The 13,103-nt window shown below is 37.8% G+C and overlaps 1 protein-coding gene across 2 annotated transcripts; it reads right to left on the bottom strand.

The window, feature by feature from the left end:
- Window positions 1-11,282: 11,282 nt before the first annotated feature.
- Window positions 11,283-12,692, bottom strand: LOC135584221 (probable xyloglucan endotransglucosylase/hydrolase protein 32). Of its 2 annotated transcripts, none has more exons than XM_065083432.1 (4): window positions 12,445-12,692; window positions 12,262-12,344; window positions 11,952-12,169; window positions 11,283-11,879 (listed from the first exon to the last, which is right to left on the bottom strand). In XM_065083432.1, exons 1-4 carry the CDS (start codon window positions 12,650-12,652, stop codon window positions 11,522-11,524), a joined length of 867 nt encoding a protein of 288 aa, XP_064939504.1. In that variant the 5' UTR covers window positions 12,653-12,692; the 3' UTR covers window positions 11,283-11,521. The 2 variants fall into 2 exon arrangements, with proteins under 2 accessions (XP_064939504.1, XP_064939503.1); XM_065083431.1 differs by having other exon boundaries at window positions 12,244-12,344; window positions 12,445-12,690.
- Window positions 12,693-13,103: the final 411 nt, after the last annotated feature.

The raw sequence follows: 13,103 nt of genomic DNA, 5'->3' as shown, positions 1-13,103 counted from the left end.
CTAAAAAGGTTTAAAAGCCTATGCCTTGAAAAATATGAAGCAACATACCAATGTAAGTTGATAAGTCAGCAGTATGACATTGATATGGTTGCTAATATGATTGCTATCTTACCATGTGATGCAATGCTACACTTGCTGAAATAAAAATCTTGCTATGCAATATGATAGAATGCTGCACTTGAAATAATTGTGTTACTACATCAAAAGATTCAAACACATTGATATTAGACATCACTTTATACGAGATCATGTCACCAATCATGACGTAACCATAGAATTCATTGATACTAAACATCAACTAGCTGACATTTTTACAAAACCCCTATGTGAAGAACAATTTGATTACATAAGAAGAGAATTAGGAATGTTGAATTGTCCGAATACTTTAACTAGTTAAAATTATTTTTCGGATGTTATTACTATTACATGCCTTGACAAACGCTTGATCAAATAACATGTTGCAAATTATGTGACAAACATTTTTAACCAGATGCATGTAAGAAGTTCATTTTTCGGTTTGTATACTAAAAATGGGATGTTCTTGTACACTCTTATGAAAACTCTTTGAAAAATGACTTTCCTCCGTCAAGCAAAAATAATAAAAAGATATACGTGTCATGACTTCCTTTATATGCTTGATAATGCTATCATGCTTTTTGTTGATGACAAAGGGGGAGAAACATATGAATTGATAAACACTATGTCATAGCTGAACTGCCATCATCATATCTATGTCATAGTTGCAAATACTTGAATGATGCTATAAACAATGTTATGCCATCCTTGCATCACCAAGAGATATGTGAACATGTGCTATAGTTTGCATCATATCTTGATTTGATATCCTATTTTGTGAAGTAAATGCAAACTTGCTAGAAAATCTCGAATGTGTGCATCATGTAAAAAGTCCTTCGTAGCTTTATATGTTTACATGATGAACAGTTACAAACACCATAATACAAACGTGATGATGAATGTCAAGCTTTGACATCATCCTTGAAGAGATACATCATGATAGGTATCATGATGGGAGTATTGATAAGTTTAACTGATCTAACTTATCAATACGTCACTTGAATTCTTAGTCTTGAATTCAAGGTTGACTTATCTCAACTATGGCATATAGACAGGGGGAGTTAAGGATAACTCCATTATCAATTGATTGTCATCATCAAAAAGGGGGAGATTGTTGAATCTCGGATTTTGATGATGAAGTCAATTGTCATTTGTTGTCTAATCTATGTGTTGAGATAAGTGTGCAGGATTAACTACGATAAGAGTAAGACAAGCAGCAGGTGTTGCGCCGGAGTCAAGATCATGATCACGTTGGGAGTTCGAGAGTTCGACGGAAGTTCGGACGGTCGTCGGAGGTTCAGCGAGGACAGATCCGAGAAGTCCAGAAGCTTGCCAAGCGAAGCTCGTCAGAACTCGCCAAGTGGATCGTCGCAAAGTCCAGGAGTATGCCGGATGTCCGCAGAAGGATCACCGAGGGTTATCGGTTGATCGACGGAAGTTGGCCGGAAACTCGCCGAAAGAAGCGATTGACGCATCGGAGCAAAGCTGCAGAAGTTGTCTTAGAGTTAATCGTAGTTAGCATGATGATTAAGCATGAAAATGGGAGGTGATCCCATTAGCTTAATCTTGGGGCAATTGGGCCCCTGAAAAGATTCAAAGTGGGCCGAATGGAGTGAACCATTCAGACCCTGATTGCACCAGGAGGTGCAACCGCCCCAGCCAGGAGGTGCAACCGCCTGGGCTGTGGGGTTGGGAGGTGCAACCGCCCCAGCCAGGAGGTGCAACCGCCAGGGCTGCGAGGCTGGGAGGTGCAACCGCCCCAGCCGAGAGGTGCAACCGCCCAGAGCTCAGTCTACGAGCTAGACTGGGCGGTGCAACCTCCTCTGCCAAGAGGTAGCACCGCCAGAGCTCAAGTTTCGAGCTCTGCCAGGCGATGCAACCACCAAGCTCAGTCTTCGAGCTCTGGCAGAGAGGTGCATCAGCCTGAGCTCAGTCTCGAGCTCTGCCAGGTGATACAATCACCGAGCTCAGTCTTCGAGCTCTGGCAGAGAGGTGCATCAGCCTGAGCTCAGTTTGGAGCTCTGCCAGGTGATGCAACCACCGAGCTCAGTTTCGAGCTCTGCCAGGTGATGCAATCACCAAGCTCAGTCTTCGAGCTCTGCCAGGTGATGCAATCACCGAGCTCAGTCTTCGAGCTCTGGCAGAGAGAAGCAATCGCCTGAGCTCAGTCTTCGAGCTCTGCCAGGCGGTGCCACCTCTCCAGTCAAGAGGTGCAACCGCCTGATCCCAGAATTCTGGGATTTGATCGATTTGATCGTTTTGAGCTCCAAATTTGAACTGGGTTGGGGCCTATAAATACCCCACCCATTCAGCACTGAAAAGATATAGATCCACACCGAATTCTTGATCTTTTCAGTGATTCTAAGAGCTCAAATTTGTGTAAAGTCCTAAAGTTCTCCTCCTTCTGTTCTTCAAGTCTTGAGTTGTAAAGAGAGGAGAGAAAGGATCTGTAAAGGTTGTCTCCTGAGCCTGTCAAAAGGAGAGAAACTGTAAAAGGGCAGTTAGCCTTCGCCCATTGAAGGAAGGCAGCTAGTTGACGTCGGCAACCTCGTCGGTGGAGGAAGCCAAAAGTGGAGTAGGTCAAGGCTGACCGAACCACTCTAAATCTCTGGTTTGCGTTTATTTTTGAGCACTTTATCATTACTGCAAACCTCCTCCATTACTACTGCTCTCTGCGCTTTCACGAACAAGTTCTAAGTGCTGTTCTTTCAGAATCTGCATTCAAACGTAAATCGTGTTTTCGTACGATCTTCACACTGCAGTTTACGCTTACATTCGGATTCCATTTATAACTGCAAATTGCTTTCTACGTAAAACGCTTTTCAAGGTTCAAAACTACTTTTAGACGCAAAACTACATTTAGACGTAAAATTACGTTTAGACGTAAAACTGCGTTTAGACGCAAAACTGCGTTTAGACGTAAAACTGCGTTTAGACGTAAAACTGCGTTTAGACGCAAAACTGCGTAAAACTGCGTTTTGACGTAAAACTGCGTTTAGACGTAAAACTGCGTTTAGACGCAAAACTGCGTTTAGACGTAAAACTGCGTTTTGACGTAAAACTGCGTTTGGACGTAAAACTGAGTTTAGACGCAAACTGCGCTTAGACGCAAACTGTGCTTAGACGCAAACTGCGCTTAGACGCAAACTGTGTTTAGACGCAAACTGCGCTTAGACGCAAAACTGCGCTTAGACGCAAACTGCACTGTGATTCTGCTTTTATATCGAAATCATTTTTTATCGGACGAACGCAGCTTTTGGTTTTTAATCGCTGTAAGATTTCCGCTGCACTAATTCACCCCCCCCCTCTTAGTGCTCTCGATCCTAACAAAATATACATATATATATACACATATATACATACATATATATATATATATATATATATATATATATATATATATATATAAGCATACATATATATATATATATATATATATATATGTATATATATATATATATATATATGTATATATATATATATATATATATGTATATATATATATATGTGTATATATACATATATGTATATATGTATATATACATATATGTATATATGTATATATACATATATGTATATATGTATATATATATATATATATGTATATATATATATATGTATATATACATATATATATGTATATATATGTATATATATATATATATGTATATATATATATATATGTATATATATATATATAAGCATACATATATACATACATATATATATATATATGTATATATATATATACATACATATATATACATACATATACATTTATACATATACATATATATACATATACATACATATACATATACATATATGTACATATATGTATATATATACATATATATACTTATACTTATACATATACATATATATATATATATATTTATTTATATATATATTTACGAGACCCGACAAAGGACAAAGGTCAGTGCTTCCACTACAGCAAAGATGGGCACTCGAAGAGGAACTATAAATAGTACCTTACGGAGAGAGCGAAATAGAAGTTTGGAGAAGCTTCAGGTACATCGGGAGTGGAAGTTCCAGACTTATAGGTTTGGAGGTTCCAAATCTAGCATAATCGATCATCGGGAGTGGTAGCCAACCTTACAATGGCTATTTGAGTGTCGATAGAGGATCATCCGCTCTCGGTGTCATAAGAAAAATATCTCATATGTTCCTGCTTAGACAAATCTCTAGCCAAGGTCATTTAGATTGAGGGAGAAAGTATTCTCCGAGAGAATCTGATTAGAGCGAGACTCGAGTAGAAACCCTATGGGTCTTACCGCATAATGCACGGTATACGGTCTCTAGGATATTAGATGGATGAGGGACTATAGGTACACAATAACTGAGGACAGATAAGTTCAATGGATTAGATTCTCCTATATCATCTAAGGATTGTGGCGTAGTGACCTAGTACATCCGTAGTCGATGAGTCGAGTGAATTATTATGGAGATAATAAGCCACTAAGCCAAAAGGAGTTCTTGCAGGTATGACTCATGACCAGCTCGATATTGGGCCCAAAGGGTCACACACATATGGTAGGTATTACGATGAGTAGAGGTATGGATATGATATATCCACCGGAGCTCCTATCTTATTGGATATCCAATAAGTCCCTAAATTATTGGATCCTTTGGATGAGATTCAATAAGAGCCAATAAGATATTATTGGATAGAGATCCACTAATCTAAGAAGCATAAGTAGTTGCATAAAGATCTAGTACCCAATAGGGCAGGATCCATTAAGGTTAAGTGAATAGGAGATTTCTACAAATAAGAGGGAACCAAAGACTCATAGGCTAGAGCTTTTCTTGGTTGCCACATCCTATTCTCCTCTCCCCTTCTCCTCCTCAAATAGTAGGCTTAGAGATTTGAGGAGCGTCGTTGCAACCCTACTGTATAGATCATCGCTAGAGAGGAGGGCGCGTGACTTCTTTCATCCTCTCTTATAGATCTATAGGGATTTAGGGATATACGATCTCTTTAGGTAAAACACAATCAATTTTATATATGTAATTTCAGTTTTATAGATTTTATGCACCAATCTTCACATGACGACGAACACATCATTGGAAAATTTATGGATTTTTGTTTTCTATTCTTCCACTATATATTTGATGTCGCCCTAGAATTCCCTACAAAGGATGCTTAGCTTGTCCTAGTCTAAATACATAGACGCCATTGTCAAAAGTTTTTGCATGAAAAATTCAAATAGAGGTCCCATACCGATGGAACATATGATATCCTAAGTGTGATAGGATCTATCATGTGTATTATGTTATATACTAGGCCTGATATAGTAAATGCTCTAAGTGTTACGAGCAAATATAAGGTAGATTGAGGTTTGGAACATTGAAAGATAATAAAGTGTATCCTTAAGTATTTGAGAAAGACTAAGGATTTTTTGTTGGTATATGGAGGAAGTAGTCTCAGGATTGAGGGCTACATGTACTCGATTTTATAGTCTGATATCGATGATAGCAAGTCTAACTCAAGGTATATATTTACCCTAAATGGAGGAGCAGTATGTTAAAAGAGTTCTAAGCAAGATACTATTGCTGACTCGACTATAGAGGCGGAGTACATTACTGTGGCAGAAGCAGCAAAGGAGGGAGTCTAGATAAAGAAATTCATCATAGATCTAGGAGTCATGCCAAGTAGCAAGGAGTTGATTCCCTTCTGTTATGACAATAACGGGGTAATTGCTCAAGCCAAGTAACCCAGGTCTCATCAGAAATCCAAGCACATTCTGAGGAGGTTTCACATGATCAGGGAGATCATGGCCCGAGGAGATATAGTAGTAGAAAGAGTTCCATTCGAAAATAACATCATTGATCCACTAATAAAGTCATTATCATATATTGTCTTTGAGCGTCACAAGGGTCTGATAGGGATCAGATACGTAGGTGATTGACATTAGGTCAAATGGAAGATTACTAGTCATAGGTGTCTTACAAGCCAATCATGTGAGTGATGTTATGTGTGACACGATACACACTTTTTTTACTTATTGTTTATTTGTTTTTTTTTTCTCACTTTATGTTGTTTGCTGCATGTATTGTGATGTTCATGGATCTATGCAATTGGAATCAGATCATGATGAGATCACGATAATGAGACCAATTCACCTTTAAACTCAAACCCTAAATAATCCCGATTATAGGTTACTCGAGAGGGACATCGAAATAATCAGACAAACTAGTGTACAATATATCTATCCATATGATGGATGTGATTGTTCTCATAAATACTTATGTGGGGATACTAGAGATACAATATAGGTGCTCATTGTATAATGAGTTCATTGATCGATCCGCTCACAGAATATTGGATGGTAGATGATATCTCATTGTCAAACAACGATTTTATCATCCCAATAGTGTATCTGGTTCTTAGACTTAAGATACCAAGAATGTCCTATATGAATACTCCTCTCTTTGATACTAAAAGTTCTAAATCTAGCACAACTGATCATTGGGAGTAACAGCCAACCTTACGAGAGCTATTGAGTGTCGATAGAGGATTATCCACTCTCAGTGTTATGAGAGGAATATTATATATATTCTTACTCAAGTAAATCACTGGCTATGGTCATTGGTCATTCAGATTGGGAGAGAAAGAGTTCTCCGGGAGAATCCAATTAGAGGGAGACTCGAGTAGAAATCGTATGGATCTGATAGCACCATACCTTATATATGGTCTATAAGATAATAGATAGATAAGAAACTATAAATACATGATAATTGAGGATAGATATGTCTAATGGATTGGATTCCCCTGTATCATTTTAGGACTAGGCGTAATAGCCTAGTACGTCCATAGTCGATGAGTCAAGTAAATTATTAGAAGATATGGTAATTTACTAAGTTAGAAGGAATTATGATAAGTATAACTTATAGCCAACTTAATATTAGGTCTAGAGACCACACACATATGGTAGGTGTTGTGATGAATAGAGGTTCGGATATTAGATATTGGTTGGAGCTCTTATTTTATTTGATATCCAATAAGCTCCTAAATTATTGGATCTTGTGGATAAGAACCAATAAGAGCCTATGAGGAATTATTGGGTAGAGATACATTATTCTAAGAGGTTTGGGAAGTTGGATAGAGATCTAGTACCTAATAGTGCAGAATTCATTAGAGTTAAGTTGATAGAGACCTCTATAAATAGAAGGGAACCAAAGGGGCATAGGCTAAACCCTTTTTGGCTGCCACCTCCTATACTTCTCTCTCTCTCTCCTCCTTAGCCAATAGCCCCAGTTTGGGGCATGTGGACAACAAGAAGGGCTAGCCCTTTCTTAATCGCATGGTGTGCATGGAAAGGGGGATTGTATAGTGATTTGATGAATGTCTTCACAACACCTACTATGTGGATTACCGCTAGAAAGGAGAACAGTTGACCTTCTTCATCCTCTTCCACAGATCTGTAGATTTTCAAGGATATACAATCTTCCTAGGTAACACATCTTTTACATGCATGTAGTTTTTGGTTTTGCGGGTTTTTGTGTATCAATCTTCGCATAATGACGAGAAACTTTTTCTACAAGAAATTCTGAAATTTTATTTTTTTGTTCTTCCACTATGCATGTGATGCTACCTTAAGTTTCTTAACAGCTTCCACGACAACACCTCCTCTCGTCATTGATTGAGATCTCAGTTTTTAAAAAAAAACTAAAATTACACATGTAATTATATCAATGATTTATTGTGAGTCAACATGCCACGTAAGTAGACTCTAACGTTTATTAACTCAGATTAAATGAGAGGAGTTTATATTCTACTATATTTAAAAATATATAAATTATTTTAAATATGAGTAAACCATAAGAGCTTTATAGGTTCATGACCAAAACCACAGGGGTTAAAATAAACCATAATCCTAAATTATATATATTATTATATTAATAATTTATTATGAATCAATATATTATATAAGTAGACACTAATGTCTATTAATTCAGATTGAGACTTATATATTATATTTTTAAAAATATAAAAATTATTTTAGATACAATTAAATCATAAAGATTAAGAAATTCACGATCAAAATCATAGGAGCTAAATGGATTTTAACCTTAAAAAAAAAAATATATATGGTGTTCAAATTAAGTATTTCCTCAAGCATCGCTGCAGTTTTATTGAACTGGTCTTTTTACTCGGATTTTGCACACTCATAAAACTTGAAATTAAACTGGTCCATAATACATTAGATGTTCCAACGGATAAGAAAGAAGAAAAACTTGGAAAAAGTGATTTGCCAAGGAGAAGAACGACAGCAAGGTTGCATCAATACCGAGATGTAAGCTTCCTTAAGTTATTGGAGCTTAGTGCACATAAACATAGAAGACTCATCGATGCTGAGATGAATAAGTTCACTGGTCCCTTGCTCATGTGCTGACAAGAATATGGATGACTGATTAATAGTGACTTCCAACATACGGACATAGGACTCATTAATAGTGACATGAACAAGTTCATTTGGCTCCCTTGCTAATTAATGTCTTTCAAATATGAAAGAAGCTATGCATAAGCAAATGGATTTACTAAAATTAATTTGGTTTCAGGTAGTTATTTTAGGTTAAGAAATTAGACTTAATAAAATTAGTGAACTAATTTTCTCATCAAGATCGTGATAAATCATATCAAAACCGATCTAGATATAGATATAATAAAGGACTCTAGAAAAGAAATGTCCATGGACAATATACAAAACACACATCAAAGATACCTATGGGTTGAATCTCATGTGTATGCTTTTTCTTCTCGTGTGGACATTATCATTATAATTTATATATAAATTTAAAATGAATAATTCATATTAAATAAAATTAATGGATCAGTTTTCTCATCAGATACAATATTGACTAACCAAAATTAAGATCAACATTAAGTTTTTTATCTTCTCCCTTGCTGATGTCATTGATGTCCAGGAATAACTGAACTAATAATCATTCCTTCTGGTTCTGTTTCTACAATGCATCTGCATATTTCCAGATATAAAAGCCAGCCTGACATCACTAAAGATATGCCATAGTTTTCAAGATCCTCAGCCTAGAAGAAACCCTAGATGGAACAATTATTCACAGTTTCAACAGTGACAACCATATGCTCTGACACATACAAATTTTGAGGAAATGAGTTCTTCATTAAATTTATTCCATCTTCAGTAATTCTTTCAACAACTTGCAGAATTCCTGTCTCCAAATTTTGTAAAAGTAATTTATTTAAACATTAGTCTCTGACATTATATATTAAAAAAAAATAAACTATCAAGCCTACCTCAAAATCAAACCAGAACAAGTTAATCTACAGCTGATTTTATATGGAATGGTGGAATATGAATAGTTATAGCAAATTATAAAAATCAATTTAATTTCTTGATATATTTAATGGTCACTATTTTTTCAAAGATATTTAAGACCGGATTCAATCCCATGATTTTACTATTAACGGTTAATGTTATTATCAACTAAGTTATATCCTCATATCTATATATCTCATCATGCTTGTTTTCATAAGTTTTAGATAATTATGATCTCTTTTGTGACAAAAAATTAGGCCACTTGGAGAGGTCAATAGGCCCAAAGATCAAAGACCAAGGACAAGCTAAATTATGATCCGGTGAATGTAAAGTTTGGGTTGGGTCTCAACTTGTTTCACATCAGAAAGAGAATTCAATTTGGTTGATGTTCTTCGAAAGAGACATAATACAATTATAATATGAGCCCAACTCCATTCCTACTTTTTTTGGTAAATAAATAATTGTATTTCTATTTACATTTTTCATGTGTAAACCATGGTATGTAGTACCGAATCGTACCGCCCGATACAGGCGGTACGTACCGATCCAACGGCATACCGGTACGTGGACCGTCCGGTATCGCTATAGTGCTATAGTGCTATACTATAGCAATGCTACAGTGCTACAGTACTTGGTACGTCTTAGTGTACCGCTCGGTATACCGGTACCGTATCGTACCGAGTCAACCTCGAAACACCGGTACGGTACGGTATTGCATACCTTGGTGTAAATTATGATGAAATAGTGGCTTATAAAAAGATTGATTGTGCAACCCGGAGAAGATACGATGATATCTTTTTTAATTTTTAATATCAAAGAGGTAGCAGGTGCATTTAATTAAGAAGTTGTATTTCTTTTATTCCTAAGGTTAAAGCCAAATAGTTGATGTTGCATATAAGCAATGATTATATTTCCATGATTAGATAAGAACATAATAGTTCCATCAAATTTAATATTTGAAGATGAAGGGAATCGTTTAGTATGCGTGTTAAGTAATACTCGAATGAAATAATCAAATTTAACAAAAAGGGAACTAATAATGATTTGTTATGTGAATTGAGCTTTTAAAGTTATAATCTGAATTGCTAGTAGTGGTGACATGTTTGTTAGCTTAGTTTCATACAAGATATTTGGTTGTTAATGATAGTATCAGTTCTCACACTTCAGCAATCACATGTTTCCTTTAATTCAGGAAAGCTTTTATCACATCCTCACCAAGAAAGTGAATGGCTTGTTTAAATGCACAAGCTTGTCAGTCACAGTGAAATCAAACTTGGATGACCAATTCAGGAAGATCATGCTCTGTATGTATATGCTTAAGGATCAACTTCAAGATAGATTGAAGTGTGTCTTTCCATGGTGCCAGATCTTTATTTCGCCACAACATTTCTTGTGAATTCTTTCTTATCAATGTTGCTCTGCTCATCACTATTGATATTACAAAACACATCTTTTATCAGCTTGATTCAAGTAAGATTGCTATCCAAAGCTAAATTGTTGTAAATGCCATGCCTAAACAGCTCTACAATCTTCTGGTAGATGGATTGTAGGAGTTGGGACTACTAGGAGACGGGAAATCAACTTAATTATTGGGTTAATTTTCTGAGTCCTAAAGCCAGTATATATCCCAATATTCATGATTAAAAAGATATGAGTTTTAATTGGGCCGAAGCGAGCTCAATATTTTTCTGCATCAAGGAACAGAAAAGTCTGATACAGAAACAAAAAAGGAAACAGAGAAAGTGGAAGGGATGGAGAGTGTTCATGACTCGGTTGGTCCATAGAGTTCAAACTTCATGGGAATGCAGGCTTTCATATTGACTAATACTTGCAGAGACCACTTCAATGTAGAATAGCATGGAAAGAGTGCATGACTCGGTTGGTCCATAGAGTTCAAACTTCATGGGAATGAAGGCTTTCATATTGATTGATACATGCAGAGACCTCTTCAGTGTAGAATAGCATTACATAGACAACACAACCTTATAATGTAAAGAAGAAGAAGAAGAAGAAGAAGAGGAAAACCACAAACGCCTCAACTACTAACACACAGTAGTAGCAGGGCAGCTCTTCCTTGCAGGAAGAAACCAATGAAACATCAGAGCAAACTGGAACAATGATGTGCTTCAGCACTCAGGAGTGAGGGAGTGATCCCTGCTGTAGTCCTGACAGTAGTTGTAGATCATGTGGTTCCTCTGAGCCCACTGCATGGCGGCGTCCTGTTGAGAACTGAGGCCGTAGCCGGCCGGGGACGACGACACCGGGTTGCAGCTCCACGGCGCGTAGGCCGAGCACCCTGCTGTCTTGAAGCCGGTAAACCTCGCAACAAACGGCTGGTGACCGTAATCGACTTTGTACTTGCCGTTCTCCGTCGCCCACGACGACGCGTCCCAAATGGAGCCGTACACCCACATCGGCCGATCGGGGAACGTCGCCTCCATCTTCCTCGCGTACCTCCTTATCGGCACATCATCCACGAAGAATCTGCAGGGATGGATGAACGAGTTCAGCATCATGTGCTCCGGTGATGGTAGAACACAACGGTGGAGCACTCACATGATCTCATCAGGGTTCCAGAGGATGGCATAGTGGTGGAAGTCGGCGGTGGGGTCGAACCAGAGGTAGAACCTCATTTCCCGGCCGATGATGCGGCCGTCGCCGCTTCCTCTCACGTACACGTTCGTCTGCAGAGTGTATGGCTTACCAGGAGTTGTGCCGAGGAACTCGATGTCGACCTCGTCATGGAAGCCAGGGTGAGCTTGATTGTTTGAGAGCTACAAGCACAGCCACTACTGCATGAACGAGACAGCAAATGGTACTGAATCCATGATTAAGTTATCTAGCATACATAGAAAGCTGTGTTTACTCCGGCAGTGTAGCCACCTTGGAGCTTGATCGAAGCTCCGAAGTAGCCATTTCGGTAAGGGCGATTCGACTTGAATCCACTTCCTACATAGATATTTTCTTCTAGTCAAGCAGAAAGAGGTACAATTGCTAGTTTTCACAAGTGGAGAAAGATGATATACTGCAAGTGGCAGGAATGACAGACCTGAGCTTCTATCAAGCCATATTGTTACAGAGGACTGATCTTGGGACACCGATTGGTGCTGAGGACCCCAGAGGTAACTGTAGCCTTGGTAGAATCTCATTGGCCAGATCCTAGAACTTGGGTAGTAGCCTGGGGAAGGCTGGGCATTGATGGATTGGAGCATGAGGAGGACAAGGAATTGGAGGAGAAGAAGAAGGAGACGACCCATCTAGGCTTAAGAAAGGGAGAGTAGTGGTGGAGGAAGTGCATGCTGGGACACATGGTATATATAGGAAAAAAGTGGGGGTGTGCCCACCTTATAGAGATGCATATAATTAAGTAGATTGGTTGAAAGTTGCAGAAATGTAGATGGAGACAACGTAGGGGATTGGCTAACAATCTCCAAGTGAAAGTTTGGTAAATGCTAAGCACTTCTTTTCAGAAGAATGTACTAAATAACCAGGTTGATTTGATGCTGAAGGATGACAATTTAAGGTCGAAAGGATGGACCAGCATTAGATGCATTAACACAGAAGAAAGTAGTAAGTATTAGCATTTTTTTAATGCTGCTAATCGATCAAATGCATGATTGTAATTCCTTTTAACCTTTTTATGGTCACATCACATTATTATCCTTGATCTTAAAAGCTCAAAATGGGAACAGCGGAAGCGAGGACTCT

Source organism: Musa acuminata, chromosome BXJ1-9 (assembly GCF_036884655.1).
Source record: "Musa acuminata AAA Group cultivar baxijiao chromosome BXJ1-9, Cavendish_Baxijiao_AAA, whole genome shotgun sequence".
In the NCBI taxonomy this organism is placed as follows: domain Eukaryota; kingdom Viridiplantae; phylum Streptophyta; class Magnoliopsida; order Zingiberales; family Musaceae; genus Musa; species Musa acuminata.
This window is presented reverse-complemented; position numbering and strand designations above follow the sequence as displayed.